This window comes from Hypanus sabinus, chromosome 5 (assembly GCF_030144855.1).
Source record: "Hypanus sabinus isolate sHypSab1 chromosome 5, sHypSab1.hap1, whole genome shotgun sequence".
Taxonomy (NCBI): domain Eukaryota; kingdom Metazoa; phylum Chordata; class Chondrichthyes; order Myliobatiformes; family Dasyatidae; genus Hypanus; species Hypanus sabinus.
Window position 1 is genome coordinate 134,723,096 of NC_082710.1, and position 17,589 is coordinate 134,740,684.

At 37.0% G+C, this 17,589-nt stretch overlaps 1 protein-coding gene across 1 annotated transcript in view; it reads left to right on the plus strand.

Moving 5' to 3' along the window:
* Positions 1 to 17,386, plus strand: part of dis3 (DIS3 exosome endoribonuclease and 3'-5' exoribonuclease) — a 42,808-nt gene extending 25,422 nt beyond the window's left edge. The window contains exons 12-22 of the mRNA XM_059970453.1: positions 1,183 to 1,284; positions 1,560 to 1,624; positions 2,670 to 2,754; positions 3,621 to 3,748; positions 4,564 to 4,650; positions 5,352 to 5,508; positions 11,019 to 11,233; positions 13,794 to 13,962; positions 14,987 to 15,145; positions 16,144 to 16,266; positions 17,156 to 17,386. Coding sequence (XP_059826436.1) covers positions 1,183 to 1,284; positions 1,560 to 1,624; positions 2,670 to 2,754; positions 3,621 to 3,748; positions 4,564 to 4,650; positions 5,352 to 5,508; positions 11,019 to 11,233; positions 13,794 to 13,962; positions 14,987 to 15,145; positions 16,144 to 16,266; positions 17,156 to 17,242 — 1,377 coding nt within the window. The 3' untranslated portion in view covers positions 17,243 to 17,386. The remainder of the gene's footprint in view (positions 1 to 1,182; positions 1,285 to 1,559; positions 1,625 to 2,669; positions 2,755 to 3,620; positions 3,749 to 4,563; positions 4,651 to 5,351; positions 5,509 to 11,018; positions 11,234 to 13,793; positions 13,963 to 14,986; positions 15,146 to 16,143; positions 16,267 to 17,155) is intronic.
* The last annotated feature ends 203 nt before the right edge of the window (positions 17,387 to 17,589 follow it).

The window sequence follows — 17,589 nt, forward strand, 5'->3', positions numbered from 1 at the left end:
AAGAAATGAAGGGAATTAAAAGTAACAGAAGGGTATAAAATGCCAGTAACCAAATGAAAATTTAGTTCTGTAATGGAAGAAGCCGTAAAGAGGTATTTTGATGTCCTGCTGTTGCATAATGAAGTGTTCAGAACATGAAATAATGATAAGTATAAAATATTAACACATTTTGTTGAGTACAGTCTTTTGAATTAAGCGGAGTTTAGCAGGTTGATTATAGCACTGAGTATGAACAATGGTTATCTTCAGTTCCAGGGTAAATTAGAAGTAGTTGTGAAGTACCAGTATTGAAATAAAATATGTTTCTGTGGGAACTTGTTTTACTTAATGTACTAAACTCACTGAGTCTTCAGAATAGGAGGTTAATATTGCAAGTTTCATCTTTGTCAGAGCTGATTATTGCAGTGGCGTTTTAGTGTATAGCTGCTTACATTGACTTACTCCTAACTCAACTGGAAAATTAAATATTGAAGAAATGAGAACTTTGGGGGCAGTTAAATTTAATGCGTTTCTACTGCTGAGCATTGAATGGCTTTGGAATGAAGCAAAATAATTCACTGCATAATAATAAGAAAATAAATAGATTCCTATAGAGAAATGGGTTTCTTAGTGCTTCAGATATAATGACTGATCATTCTTTCATTTTTAATTAATTTTGTGATGATTTTTGCAATGTGTACATGTCCTTAGTTGTATAGCATAAAATTCCTCTACTTTGGTAATACTTTGAAGTGGGTCTTATCTCTACAACAGATAAGTGATTTCTATAATGGTGTTATTTTGTTGTCTAATTTGAACCTGATGTGGAATCTTCCTCATGTTTCACCACATCCACATCAGCCATACCTCTCCATAACCCCTCAGCACCCTTCACCTCCTTCCCCCCCCAATGCGCTGCCACTTTATATACATACAATCAGTCTGTGTGTATGTAAGTTAATCTTATGTTTATTCAGACAAATTCAGTTATTTGTCCATTGTGTTTTGCAGGAATATTTTTATATTTATATTTAATGTATTGTTCATGCTTATTGTATGACTTTTTTTATATTGGATCCAGATTAAGAATCATTTCTGTCTCCTTTATCCCCTTGTACTGAAGAATGACAGTAAACAATGTTGAATCCTAGAATCCTTGAACCTACATAAGGAATAACGTTGTCCTTGAATATTGAAATACAGGTTGGCGTACACATTGCAGATGTGAGCCACTTCATTCGCCCAGGAAATGCACTGGACCAAGAGTCAGCAAATCGGGGAACGACAGTTTACCTTTGCGAGAAGGTAAAGATGCTACAGTTCTGTTTGTAATTTTAACCAATTTGGCATGCACTGTTTTAATTGGACTTAGCCTGTGCATAGCCCTAATTATTACAAGAACCTCGGATACAGCATTGCATGTGTGATTGAACCATTTGCACAGATAGAAGGGATATTCAAATTGATCCATTACTTAAAGGTCCAGTGGATTACTTTGCTACATTTCTAAGATTTCAGTGGATGCAATAATACATAATGGAATTATTGTTAATAAATCAGATAATTCTGTTTTTCAATAGAGGATTGACATGGTTCCAGAACTGCTCAGCTCAAATCTTTGCTCTTTAAGATCCAACGTGGAGAGGTAATTTACTTTTTCTGTGCACATCCTAAATTCATACTTTCATTGTTGTTAATTTTAAAATTAGATCATTGGGAAGTACTGATTGAAAAGACATACACCTTGCCTCTTTTCTGCACCACTGATTTAGAGTGAGAAAATTAGGTGAGATTTAATCTTCACACTTGCAAAAATATAAAACATTTGTCAGGTATACAAAATTATGAGGGGCATAGATAAGGTGAATAGTCACAGTCTTTTTCCCAGGTTCCTCATTATCATCATGAAGTGCAATGTTGTATATCATAGGCAGTCATGGTCTCATGACCATGATTGTTCTTGGTGATTTTTTCTACAGAAGTGGGTTGCCATTGCCTTCTGCGCAATGTTTTACAAGATGGGTGATCCCAACCATTATCAATACACTTCAGAGATTAGCTGGCATCAGTGGTCACTAACGAGGACTTCTGATATGCTCCAGCTACTCATACAGCCACCCACCAGCTGCTTCAGTGGCTTAATATGACCCTGATTGGGGGGCTAAGCCGGTGTTACACTTTGCCCAAAGGTGACCTGCAGGCAAGCAGAGAGAAGGTGCACCATACATCTCCTTTGGAAGGGACGTATCTTCACCTTGCCACCCATTTTCCCAGGATAGGGGAGTCTAAAGCTGGAGGGCAGAGTTTTAAAACAAGAAGGAAAAATGTTTAAAGGGAACCAGAGGGATAAATTTTTCATACAGGGAATAGTGGGGTATGTAATGAGCTGCCAGAAAAAGTGCTAGAGGTAGATATATTTACAGGATTTAAAATGTATTTGGACTGATATTAGAACAGAAAAGTTTTAAAAGGATATGAGCCATCGCAGGCAAATGAGACTGATAGCTCAGGTGTGTAACTTGGTTGGAATGGACAAGTTAGGCCAAAGGGCTTATTTCCATTTTGCCTTTAAACAAACAGTAAAATGGGAATGAATTCTCTACACCTCAACTAGAAAATAAGGATTTGAAGATAGATTTTAAAAGTTGTGACAATTTAACCTGTTTTCAGTTCAATTTCTCCTTTTCCAGGTTTGCATTTTCTTGTATTTGGGAAATGACACACAGTGCTGAAATCCTAAATACTAAGTTTACAAAAAGTGTTATTAATTCAAAGGTAAAGAAACTTTTATAACAGTGTATTTGGTAATGCTTTTCTGTTGGTTGCTTATAATGATGGCTAACTGGTTGGGAAGAAAACTGGTATGAGGTGAAAAGTAGAAGTACTGAATGGACCAGAGAGCTTCATCGTCTATTATGCCTCAAGCTACTATGTCCTCCCCTTTTCTCTTCATCTATCACCCTCCCAAATCCTCTTCTGTTCTTGCTATTTCTTCCCCCAGTATCCCTCTATGGACTACATTGTGATCTCCATTTCATTAGCCTTTCAGGTTTTCTTCTGCCTTCTCACAATATAGCATGGGTCCTGTCTACTTGAGTTAGTGCCAAGAATCTGTCACCATGAGTCCTGTTTATCAGTACTGTAGACAGCAGGCAAAACATGTTTACTTCATTCCGACACTGCATTAAGAACATGGGCTCTGCAGCCAGCTGGGGGACTGAGGAGAACATATCCAAATAAACAGTAGTGTGATGAGAGAGCCTGTGAGGCACCTTTTGGAAATGGGATAGAAAGATTCAAAGACAACGTTTGTAGGGAGGTGAGATGGAGTCCAATGAATCTTTGTGATTGGCTAGCAGTCCATGGCATTATGGTGGCCTGCATGTGGATTTGTGTATCTTTTTACTTAGAAAAGTTTTTTTTTCAACATTACACAGGACTAAATCGTTGTAAATACCAAATGCATTAATTTGTCATTGCATTAATCCGCCATTTGAGTAACAATTCATTGATAGCCTTTAGATTAATGTTAGAGTTTTGTTTTGGATCCTAAAAATGCATTCTAGAAGTTTTGGGAATCAATTGTATACACATTTGCTGTTTGTATTCGTTTAATATTGAATGTGGTATTTATATTACAGGCATCACTTACATATGCAGAAGCACAGATGAGAATTGATGATGAAAACATGAATGATGAGGTCACAAAAGGACTTCGCCGCTTAAATAAACTGGCAAAGATTCTGAAAAAGAAGAGGATTGACAATGGGTAAGATTTCAAGTTACTTCTAAGCACTTACAGCTGAACTTGTATCTATAATTCAAGGTTGCTTCCATCAGGTATTCATCATTGCTTCGATTCGGAATCAGAATCAGCTTTTAGTTATCCCTGATCTGTGTTGTGAAATTTGTTGTTTTGTGGCAGCAGTAAAGTGTTAGATGTAAAAAAAATTATGTGCTCAAGTTCCATTCTGTCATAAAACCAATGAGTTACTTTAGTGTTGTGCTAAGGGAGTGTGCTTCTGTTAGAAATGTTGTCTTTTCAATGTGATATTAAATCGGGCCATGCCTCATGCTTTAAAAATTTATAAGACAAAATGAAGAAAAGCAGCAAAGATGATACAATGTCTAGTCAAAATTTGTACTACAATTAGCAGATTATTTAGTTTGTTTAATGAATAAAAGTATTCATTACAGTAAAAGCAATTTTTATATTATTCTAGCATCAGAATGTGGAATTAAATTAATTTGGTATCTGCAAGTTCTATTTGGCTTATAATGAGTTCCTGAATAACAGTCATTTCTAATGCCTTGCATGTCTTTTGTGCACACACAAGGATAAGCTTTCTTCCTGCTAAGGTTTGTTATAGTGGAGACAAATGAATGCACTTCCTTTCCCTCTGTCCAGTCAAGTATCCAAACTTGGCTCCTGAATTATAACTAGAAATTTATGTGGCTGTTTGAGGTGTAATAATTTAAGTAGTAATTAAAATAATGAACTCATTCACGGCTTATTACAGTAATTTCTTTTCTGTTTTGAGTTATAAGAATCTAAATGTAATAAAATCTGCTTTTTGTCTTCAGTGCTCTCACATTATCTTCTCCAGAAGTCCGATTTCACATGGACAGTGAGACACATGATCCTATCGACCTGCAAACCAAAGAATTAAAGTATGTACGTCTGAATTTTAATTTAGGTTGGCTTAGAATCAGCGTGGCTGCCATCTTGCAGAACTTTTCTTTTCCCCAGTTGCAGTTAAGGTCAATGCTAACCAACTTCATTCTAAATTTAGTTTTTAAACAATCGATATTGTGAAATAGCACAACGGATCAATTTATTTAATATATGTAGCTCCTGAATATTGATAGGTAAACCTAATTAAGTTGTATCTACGGGATTGTTTTCAGACTATATTGTGAACTTATTTTAGCGTTTTGTGCTTCTGGCAACAAAAATTTGCTTTATAGAATTCTCTAAGTTGTGAAGAACATTCATTACTTAGAATGTTTTCCCCATCATCCTATTTTTACAATCCAAAGTGCGCTCAGTTATTGTGTATGTTCGTGGTTGAACTCAACACATTCTTCCACTTTTAGAGTACGGTACTTAAGCTACATGTGGAAATTCTATAAGAAAATAGATATAGAGTCAAGGAACAGCCAGTAGTTTCTTAGAATGTCATTACAGTTCAGTACCTGATTGCCTACTTTGCTTCCATTTCATAAGTGAAGTGAAAGTATAAGTCCTTTAGCAGCATCAGTGAAAACAAAAAAAAAAAGGTGAAGGATTAAGGTAGTCTGTTCCTTGTTATATATTCTATGTGGTAAGTTCTAGAAATCTAAACTTGCATATTTATTTACTTCAAAAACAGAGAAACCAATTCAATGGTAGAGGAGTTCATGCTGCAGGCCAACATCTCAGTTGCACAGAAAATTTATGAAGAATTCCCAGAATGTGCACTGCTCAGAAAGCATCCAGCACCACCTCCATCCAATTATGACATCCTTATTAAAGCAGCAAATTCTAAAGTGAGTCATGGACACCATAAGCTGTTGTTTTAACTGTTACTAAATTGCATGAGACTTAAATAATGTGTAGTTTGAGATATTTTCTGATTGGAATAAATATGATCAAGTGCATAGAGTAATCGTGACTAGAGTGTAGAGGAGAAATCCTCTTCTCGTTTTCTGACTTTTTTCCCTTCCTTTCCTAAATGTGAAAAATGTTCATCCATTCCTGACAGTAAAACACCACATTTTTGATACCTTGTAAGAATTTTACAGCATAACCATAAGAGGTTCTGCTTATGTTAGAAACACACAAAATGCTGGATGATCATAGCACATCAGGCAGCATCAATGGAGTGGAACCTGCAGTCGATGTTTCGGGCCAGCACCCTTCATCAGAAATGAAGGGGGAAGAAGCTAGCATAAGAAGGTCAGGGAAGGGGAAAACATTCAAGCTGGCAGGTGATAGCTGGGGGAGAAGGAGGGTGGGTTCGGGAGGACAACTGGAATTTGAAGCTGGGAAGTGATAGGTGGAAGAGGTGAAGATCTAAGGAAGAAGGAATTTAATAGGACAGGACAGTGGACCACAGAACAAAGGGGAGGAGGAGGAAAAACTAGAGGGAGAGAATGGGCAGGTGAGGAGAAGAGAAGGGGTGAGAGGGGAATGGGAATGGAAAAAGAAGGGGAGAAGGGAGAAATTGGCAGAAGTTAGAGAAATTGATGTTCATGCCATTAAGTTTGAGGCCACCCAGATGGAATACGAAGAATTACTGCTCCAACTTAGCCTCATTGTGGCAATTCAGGGAGCCGTTAACAGGTGTGTCAGAATAGGAATGGGAAGTTGAAATGAGTAGCAACCAGGAAATCCTATCTTTTGTGGTTGACAAAATCAGTCTTCCAGTCTGACTCAGGTCTCACTGGATACAATAGATGACCCAACAGACTCCGAGGTGAAGTGCCACCTCATCTGGAAGAGCTGTTTGGGATCCTGAACAGTGGTGGGTGAGGAGATAAAGGGGCAGCTGAAGCATTTGTCACACTTGCAAGGATAAGTGCCAGATTAGCAATCACTGGGCAGGGAGAAATGGACAAGGGAGTCCAAGAGAGTCATGTAGAGAGAAATCCTTACAGAAGATTTGGCAAATAAGGTGAAAGTAAATCCGAAAGGTTTCTACAGTTATATTAAAAGCAAGAGGATAGTGAGGGATAAAATTGGCCCCTTAGAGAATCAGAGTGGTCAGCTATGTGTGGAACCGAAGGAGATGGGAGAGATTTTGAATGATTTCTTCTCTTCGGTATTCACTAAGGAGAAGGATATTGAATTGTCTAAGGTGTGGGAAACAAGTAAGGAAGTTATGGAACCTATGACAATTAAAGAGGTGGAGGTACTGGCGCTTTTAAGAAATTTAAAAGTGGATAAATCTCCGGGTCCTGACAGGATATTCCCCAGGACCTTGAGGGAAGTTTGTGTAGAAATAGCAGGAGCTCTGACGGAGATCTTTAATATGTCATTAGAAATGGGGATTGTGCCGGAGGATTGGCGTATTGCTCATGTGGTTCCATGGTTTAAAAAGGGTTCTAGAAGGAAGCCTAGCAATTATAGACCTGTCAGTTTGACATCAGTGGTGGGTAAATTAATGGAAAATATTCTTAGAGATAGTATTTATAATTATCTGGATAGACGGGATCTGATTAGAAGTAGCCAGCATGAATTTGTGCGTGGAAGGTCATGTTTGACAAACCTTATTGAATTTTTTGAAGAAGTTACGAGGAATGTTGACGAGGGTAAGGCAGTGGATGTAGTCTATATGGACTTCAGCAAAGCCTTTGACAAAGTTCCACATGGAAGGTTAGTTAAGAAGGTTCAGTCGTTAGGTATTAATGCTGGAGTAATAAAATGGATTCAACAGTGGCTAGGTGGGAGATGCCAGAGAGTAGTGGTGGATAATTGTTTATCGGGATGGAGGCCGGTGACTAGCGGGGTGCCGCAGGGATCTGTTTTGGGCCCAATGTTGTTTGTAATATACATAAATGATCTGGATGATGGGGTGGTAAATTGGATTAGTAAGTATGCCGATGATACTAAGGTAGGAGGCGTTGTGGATAATGAGGTGGATTTTCAAAGCTTGCAGGGAGATTTATGCCGGTTAGAAGAATGGGCTGAACGTTGGCAGATGGAGTTTAATGCTGAGAAGTGTGAGGTTCTACATTTTGGCAGGAATAATCCAAATAGAACATACAGAGTAAATGGTAGGGCATTGAGGAATGCAGAGGAACAGAGAGATCTAGGAATAACTGTGCATAGTTCCCTGAAAGTGGAGTCTCATGTAGATAGGGTGGTGAAGAGGGCTTTTGGAACGCTGGCCTTTATAAATCAAAGCATTGAGTACAGAAGTTGGGATGTAATGCTAAAGTTGTACAAGGCATTGGTAAGGCCAAATTTGGAATATTGTGTGCAGTTCTGGTCACCGAATTATAGGAAAGATATCAATAAATTAGAGAGAGTGCAGAGACGATTTACTAGGATGTTACCTGGGTTTCAGCAATTAAGTTACAGAGAAAGGTTGAACAAGTTAGGTCTCTATTCATTGGAGCGTAGAAGGTTGAGGGGGAATTTGATCGAGGTATTTAAAATTTTGAGAGGGATAGATAGAGTTGACGTGAACATGCTGTTTCCATTGAGAGTAGGGGAGATTCAAACTAGAGGACATGATTTGAGAGTTAGGGGGCAGAAGTTTAAGGGAAACACGAGGGGGTATTTCTTTACTCAAAGAGTGATAGCTGTGTGGAATGAGCTTCCTGTAGAAGTAGTAGAGGCCAGTTCAGTTGTGTCATTTAAGGTAAAATTGGATAGGTATATGGACAGGAAAGGAGTGGAGGGTTATGGGCTGAGTGCGGGTAGGTGGGACTAGGTGAGATTAAGGGTTCGGCACGGACTAGGAGGGCCAAGATGGCCTGTTTCCGTGCTGTGATTGTTATATGGTTATAAGATGGGGGGCAGGCAGTTGTGGAAGGGAAGATCCTGTTGGAAGTAGCATAAGTTATGGAGAGTACAGAAAAGAATTTTGTATCTTCTCCTTTCTAACAATGTGGCCAAAATTGTGCACAGTATTCCATGTTGGCTTATCTGTTCTCTTGTCCTTATCTCTTAAAGCCATTCAGTTATCCATTTTATTATTAGACCTTCAGACATCAGGCCCTCAGTCCATTTATCTATTATGGAATATCAAATCCAAGACCTCCCTGAAAAATTTAGATAAGTTGTATCAATACTAATATCTGTCACCTTTTCGAAGACTTAGTTGTTAGGAAAGCAAGGACTTTTGCTTTAAAAATTCATTTCACTCATCAGCTCCCAATTCCTGTTCTGCCTTTCCTTCATCAGAGCCCTGGTTACCACACCCTTTAAACTTGTCCCCAGTTCTGTCGGGTGATTCCCCTTGAGTGTACTGAAATGTTGCTTTATAACATCTGTTTCAAAAAAAAGGAAAATGAAAGTGTGTTAATATTTGTAAAGTAATCTCAAACTTCTGGAAAATCATATGGTCCGATACATTTGCTGAATTAATGCAGTTTTAATGTAGGTCGAATCCCTGGGTTGACTGTACTGTGTACTCATTGTATTGCTTCCTCCACATCTAACTACGCTGCAGTATGTAGAGCATCCCATAAAGTATTGTTTTTGCTGTGCATGTGGTTTCTATTTAAATCTATGTGAACTGTTACATTTTATTGTAATTTTTCTGCCTTGAGTATAGCTATCCACCTCTCATTCTTTTGTCACTTTTCTAACTATGTATGATGCCCTCTAATGTTTATCTACCAGTCCAGTGTTTCTATAACCGTGTCTGAGTAATCCCTACTCTGGTTAGTTGTAAATTATTATTGTCTCCATTTGCACTGTTTAAATTATTGCTGCACAATGAATTTCAATTTTGTCAGATATTCCTCTCACTTTATTTCAGACCACGTTTTTTCACCCCTGTTCTAGAACTCTACTCCTAGTCATCCCTTCGTTAGTTTAAATACTGGTTGCCTTTTAAAAATTTACGTATAGAATTCTTTTATTTCCTGTTGCTCCTGCCTAGGGCATCTTATTATCTATTGTAAGTTAAATAGTGACTTGTGCAATGTTTTGATCCAAACACAAACAAGAGAATATGTGCAGATGCTGGAAATCCGAGCAACACACAAAAAGTGCTGGAGGAACTCAGCAGGCCAGGCAGCATCTGTGGAAAAAAGTGCAGTCGACATTTCAGGCTGAAACCCTTCAGCAGGACTGGAGAAAAAGTGCTGAGTAGATTTAAAAGGTGGGGAGAGGGGAGAGAGAACTACCAGGTGATAGGTGAAACCTGGAGGGGGAGAGATGAAATAAAGAGCTGGGAAGTTAATTAGTGAGATGGGGTGAGAGAGGGAAAAAGAGATGGGAAATGGAGGAGTTGGTGGTGGTTGTGGGGAATTACCAGAAGTTTGAGTAATCAATGTTCATGCCGTCAGGTTGGAAGCTACCCAATGAAATATAAGGTGTTGTTCCTGCACCAAAGTGTGGCCTCATCACAACAGCGGAATTAAAATGGGCAGCCACTGGGAGATTCTGCTTGTCCTGGAGGACAGAGCATAGATGCTTGGCGAAGCAGTCTCCCAGTTTGCATCACGTCTCACTGATGTACAGGAGGCCATACGGGGAGCACTGAGCACAGTAAATGACCCCAACAGATTCACAGGTGAAATGTCGCCTCACCTGGAAGGACTGGTTAGGGTGCTGGATGATTGTGAGGTTGGAGCTGTTGGGCCAATTATAGCACTTGTTCTGCTTGCAAAGATAAGTGCTTCCTAAGCGACTCCCTTGTCCATTCATCCCTCCCAACTGATCTCCCTTCTGGCACTTAGTTGACTAGTTTTTTCTGTAGATGCTGCCTGGCCTGCTGAGTTCCTCCAGAAATTTGTGTGTGTTGCTGTGCACTGTTTTGTTTGCTTTTGGCCCTTTGAAGATAGTATTATCAAGAGTTTGGGGGGGGTGGGGGGAATGTATTGTTTGCTTTGTTTAAGATGGAGGTACCGATTGCCCTTTATTCCAAAAGTGTTAAAAGCTGGGTGTAATTTGTATTATATTTCCATAACATTCCATAAATCCAATAAAATACTGGTAAAATGTCAATGTTGCTATTTAGTTAAATGTTGATATGTGTACAGGGATCCAGTTTTGATTGTTCTCTTTTATGGACTTTGCAACTTGTTTGTTCACCTGCGTTTCCTCCAGGTACTTTGCTTTCCACCCACATCCCAAAAATGTTGTTAGGCTAATTGACCTCTATGAATTTTCCCAGCAATCTGAAGGAGGGGAAATTGGGGGAAGGTAGCATGGGTTTGGGTAAGATTAGTGTAAAAATGAGTGATTGATGTTCGTTACAGACTTAGTGGGCTGTAGGTACTGTTTTTGTGCTGTATCTCATTGTGTGCATCTTGTAGTAAATGATATAAAGCAGTTTTTATGCATAAAATTACCCTGATTTGTTTCTAATTTATCTCAGAATTTAGAAGTAAAGACTGATTCAGCAAAGGCCTTGGCAGAGTCTTTAGATAAAGCAGAGGTTCCTGGATCCCCATATTTGAACACACTCCTGCGAATTCTGACCACACGTTGCATGATGCAGGCTGTCTACTTCTGTTCAGGAATGGATACTGACTTTCACCATTTTGGTCTTGCTTCATCTATCTATACTCACTTTACGTCACCTATAAGAAGGTATAAACCTTGTATTAAGCATTTATTTTTACTCTTTCAGAATAGCAACAAAATAAATGCTATGCACCATATGTCTGCTTCATTGAGAAATATGAAGATACCTATATTGTGATACGAATGTTTGGATGCCTGATGTTGACCACAATAATTATGTAGGAGAAGTGATTCTCCAGTTTGTTGCAATTGATTCTCAAGGACAAATTATTTTTTCTCCAAATTGTATAGTGTGAGGTCTAATTCCTGTTCTTAAAACTGCTAAGCTTCATTCAGTTGGGTTTACTTTTTTCTTTGCTGGTGTAAAGTTCAATAGCCCATCAAGTAAAAATGCCATGTATTTTTTTTATTTTAAGATATTACTGTGTAAATACAATGGATTCTGGTTAATTGGGACACATCAGGACACGTACATTTTAGCCCAACTAAGCAGTGCCCCAATTAGCTGAAGTTTCATGGAAATAGTTAAAAAGGTAGAAAAAGGAGAAACCACCATTTAACTAAGTAAAAAATATATATTTAAGTCAAGTCAAGTCGCTTTTATTGTCATTTCAACCATAACTGCTTGTACAGTACACAGTAAAAACGAAACAATGTTCCTCCAGGGCCATGGTGCTACATGATAAAACACAAAACTACACTAGACTTCAGACCTACACGGGACTACATAAAGTGCAAAACAGTGCAAGACAGTACAATAATTAATAAACAAGACAATAGGAACAGTAAAGGGCAAATTACACTATAATAAATTATGTAAATGTAAAGAATGTTTTAGCAGGAATTGAGAAAGAAATGAACAAAAATTGCAAAGGGAGTGGAGTGGTGTTCAGTTGAGTGTGTGTGTGTGCATGCATGCATGCGTGTAAATTGGTGTCAGAGTAGACTCTGGGAATTGAATCTAATGGTTTGGGGGAACAGACAATTTAGAACACTATTCATATTATTACAGTACTATAAAACTGTGCATTAGTTTCTAATAGTTATCGACAGAGGAATTCATCCAGTGTATGCTGCTGTGCTCTTGTAATTGACTGTAAATGAACAAAATCAGTGCAAACACCTAGTGCAGATAACGGACTGCCTTCATACAATGATTTTAACAATTGCATTCTTCTAATCTTCATTTTCATTGCAACATTGAAGATGATTTTCACTATCTTCAAATTCTTCATATTTTCTAACTTGTTGAAGTAGTGAAATTGTTTCATTTTCACTCCCGGGCATTTCTGACATCTGCAAACCTAAATGCTTAAAATCACAGTGAGCAAAACAGTTCTGAATTGTCTTACTGCTTATTTCTTGCCAACTATCAGTGACTATTTTTTGAAGACAAATATACACAAGTGATGCGATGTAAAAACTGTTCACTCTAAGCATGCTGTAGTGTCTAATGGTCACATAAGTACACATGACTGACACTCGTTAGAAATTTTGGCAAGTCTCCTGTCCTAATTAAGCAACACAGTGTCCCAAATAAACAAAGAGAAGCCTGGCTATTTTCTGGATTGGTATTTGTTCTTTAAGCATTGTCCCAAATAAGTAGCTGACCTGATTAACCAATGGCCAATTCACTGGAATCCACTTTATTTGTAGATATTATTTATATATATATTTGTTTTCTCTGTTCATCTGTGGAGACACAATAGTGACTTTGCTGACTTATCAGAATGTTCCCCATAAAGATCCAGCAATTCCAGTTGAAGGAACTAACCCTTTATCAGATGCTTGCTGCTATTGGATGTTGCTTCTAAAGGATCCTTGACACCCTGGAGCTGTGATCCCACTCAGCAGCATGCAGAAAAGAAACCAAGAAACAATTTTTAATTAACCTACACAGCACATCGTTTGTAGAATAAAAAGAATAATCTGCATGTTTGCTTAATTAGAAGCTGAAGCAGCATAAGTGAACAATTAAACAAAACAGTTAAACTGTTAAACAAAATTGTTAAAATCCTTCAATGTGCATAATTCCCATGAGGAAAATTATACAAAACTATGTGTGTTTTTCTGGCGTCTGAAACAGTAGCTATGACACCCTGCATCATTTTGGTTCATCTCAACCTAATGTAACTAAGAGTAAAGCTACCAAAATATTCCATTAGAACCTACTTTAAACATTTGAAAAGTACATTCGAGTAATCTCTGGTCTTCTCATAGCCTTTGAAGGTATCTTTGTAGCTTTTGGCATTTGAGATAAACTGTACATACTTGGAAATCCCAGGACTGCTCTAATTTTTATGAAGAGTAACGTTCAAGATATCACCGAAGATCTCGGGTTCCATCCTACGGAGCACAGGCTGCCCAGTGCTCTCATGCCACTTACCCACCAACTCATCTGTTGCAGATATGTGGACTCTAAATAAACTCTCACACACAAGACTCCCAATCTATAGAACCGGTTTGAGAGCCAGTCATCCCTGATGCTAAGAGAAATCTTATTGCAAAATCTATGGCAGTATACTTTACATGTGTAATGCAACATTATTTGGATTTTCACTGACCCTCATATCATTTTTGGCTAATGTTTTATTGAAACACTTGTCTGTGTTTTGCCTCATTACAGATACTCTGATATAATAGTACATCGTCTCTTAGCTGTGGCTATTAAAGCTGACTCCACCTACCCAGATCTCATGGATAAGCACAAACAGCAAGCTTTATGTAATAATCTTAATTATCGTCACAAAATGGCACAATATTCCCAGCGGGCTTCTGTGGCATTCCACAGTCAGGTAAAAAGAATCTGTGGGATAATATTTTTTGCTCATAAATAATATTGCAGTAAGTAATCATAATCTATTTTCCTCAAATGCTCATCTTCTCAAATGTATCCTTGTAAATTAGCCTTGATTATTCCAAGTCTGAGTTCTACATTCTTACATTCTTATTGAGTGTCTTTTCCATAGATACTGCCTGACCTGCTCAGTCCTCCAGCATTTCCTGTACATTGCTTTGGATCTCCAGCATCTGCAAATTTTCTCATGCTTGTGATCTTAGTAATGAAGTTTCATTTGAATTTCGTACTTGGTAATTGTACTGATGTCCTTTAGTTTTATTTTTTCCTTTCAACTGGAAATGTTCTCTGTATTCATTCTACTGAAACCTTCCATAATTTTGTAGCTCTCTATTTTGATTAACCATCAGACAAACTCTTCCAGGCAGGACCTCCAGTCTTTTCATCTTTTCCTTATCTACAAACCTCAAATCTTCTTGTTCCATTTATCCTTGACACTATCTTGTACTTTCTCTTCAGTGTCCCTGTCATATGGCAGTAAAAAATTATGTGTAGCAACCCAAAATGTGGTCCAGCAAAAACTGAGCAACTTTATATTTTTCAGCAATACCACTACACTCCTTTTTCACAAGAAATAAATCAGTCTTTGTTTCAGGACATTTATTAAAATTTGTCAAACTCTTAATGATTTTGTTTGTAATTCAAGACTTGAGCTATATCTGATTTCACTTAAATTTTTATTTTCAAAGTTACATTGTACTTTGATAGTATACTAGAGATTAATTTTTATTCTTGAGTCACATATAGTTTCAATTCACTCCTTAGAAAGCAGTTTGTATGTGTGTTCATTAATGAAACTGTTTCATTTCTGTGATTACAAATGCTCAGAAATTCTACTGCAGCAATATTCTATTTACAAAGCAATTTATGTTCAACATTTAAGCAATATGCTAAATGAGCTATTGGCTAAACTTTGTATTTACCCTGAGTTACTAAATGCTTTCTATCCAATCTTATTACAGTTATTCTTTAAAAACAAAGGAATCATTGATGAAGTTGGCTACATTCTGTTTGTGAAGAAGAATGCCATTGTGGTGCTAATTCCAAAGTTTGGATTGGAGGGTACAGTTTTCTTTGAAGAAAAAGGCAAGCAAGCCCCAAAGATGTACTACAATGAAGAGGTACAGAGAACTTCTTTCCATCTTTTTTTCTGATTAACCACAAAGCAATACTTCTAGTCCTGTTGTATTCTTAATCCTCATGCAACTTCCTACCAACCTTTCTTGCTGACAGGGATTTTCATTAACTTGTGTTGTTTAAGTTAACTTGGGGATTAAAGTGCTAGTCTGGTTTATGATAAATTTAGTAGGATGAACCAATCTTCCCTTGATTTAAAAGATCAAGAGTTGATCTCAGAAATATATGAAGTTCTCAGAAGACACGAAAGGATCGATACAAAAAAACCATTTCCCTTGATTAGAGAGCTTAGAAGTAGGAGCTCAATATCAGACAAGAAATAATCATTTTGGCCTGATCATGGGGTGTTGTGATTCTTTGGGAATATTAGAAAGATTCAAGACTGGAATTTAAATTACCCAAAAGCTGAAGGGGAATTTAGGGATATAAAAATTGTGCAAGAAGATGCAGTAGAAATGCAAGAATGTGTGCTATTTTATTGTACAGATAAGCAAGCTCTAAAGTCCCTGTAGCTTATTCCTCATTTCATACATTTTTCATTTGTTAGAAGGAATCTTCCAAGATTGGGGGATTTGACATATGAAAATTGGGTCTTACTTGACAATGAATAAAAATTCTAGGTAAAAGTTTGAGATTAAGAGTAATGTCAGTGAGCATTTTCTTTTTGCAGTTGCTTCTCTTGATTTTGGCCAAATAAAGTATGTAAGGATATTGAAGGCTGTCTATAAAGTTGATATGGAAATTTAATCTCAGTTTTATTGCTTGTCTTTTTTTTGCCCTTGATTATTCATAAATGTATGAAGCAGTAAATGTAATTAGAGTAAATACAATATTGCAAAGATCCTTTCCGATTAGAGGTTGGTGCTAGCAAAAATGAATTTTTTAAATGTGCAGTTATTCAATTGTATAAAAAGGGTATAGACATCACGAATTGATAATTAATTTGAATTTTTAAACCTATGATCTTTCAATGATCTTGCAGATCCCTTCTTTAACAGTAGAAGAGGCATCATTTAAACTGTTTGACAAGGTAACTGTGACAATCATGGTGGATGCATCAAACATACAGCACCAGAAGATTAGAATGAGTCTGGTTGATCCAGTGGTAAGTATTCAGCATTGTTCAGGTTAAATGCAGCTTCCTTTTCTCCACTTTAGTAGTAATTATTCCAAATAATCCACCTTGTTTGCTTTTCATGGATTCATGTCAGTAATTAAGATACTGCATTCTAAAATAGAATCACTTCTGTTTTGAAATTACCTGAGAGACTTCTCTCCAATGTGCTTTCACACCTTTCCATTCATGCTCCGTTTATGTTATACCTTGTGCTGTGTAAAGCCTTCATTCACTTCTGCTCAGTTCCTTTTAATTATATCCTGTACTGAAGCAAAACAAGACGTTTTTTTTCTGTTGAGTTACTTCTGCGAGCACTTCAAGGTACAGTACCAAAAATGATTACCAGACATTCACATTGAATGCTTTTCTTCAAAGAATTTGTGGTAGGTAAAAATCACAAAGACAAATGAGTTGTAAGATGAAAAAAATTTCAAAGAGATTTCTAGTATAAATTACCTGAATGATCAGGTAACACTCTGGCAAATGGGAATTATTTTCATGATTTTGCTGTTTTCAATGTAATAATTTTTGCTCCAGTTAGTATAATTGCTATTCAGCAATACCCAGTTAATTACCTTATTCTATAAACCAAGTTTTTATTTGTCATGATCTTTAATCTTTTTGTTCACTGGTTAATATTTTCTCCTTGCTATTATTAAATTGTTCCATGTTTTCAATTGAATCTTTGAAGAAATGAGCAGCAAAAAACAATATGGGGGGGGTAATCATTAAAAAAAATACATTTAATAATCCTTAGGCAAGCTAATTTAACTCAAATTTCTTTCCTTCAATCAAATTTTCTGTTCTCTTCACTTGATTTTATTTACAATTGAATGAATTCAGCATACACGCTTTGAAATTTTATTTCTTGTGGCAGATTCCTGGAATCAGTGTTCCAAGAACTATTTCACAGCAAAGCACTGCTAATGATGAACCTGAAGTGAAGAAAGCCAGGCGAAGTTAAAAAGGTTGATAATCAGAATTTCTCTTCTGTTACTACTTTTAAACGATTGACTATTCATGTATGAGGGAAGTCTTTTGGATGATATACATGTTTTTGTAATAGCAAATGTCCAGTCTTTTGAATAAACTAATTTTTTATACCTCAGTTTTTTAAAAGAAGTTTGAATTCTAACCTTATTTTGTTAATGTGATCAAAATTAAGAAACAGTTTTGTGGCTTGAAATGTTGTGAATGAATCTGATGTCTGGATATGGAAAGTGAATAAACAAATCAGAACTAATCAGTTCAATTCTAAGAATATTCCAAAGAAGAACTGCCTTCAGAAATCATGGATCTACACGATTCAGT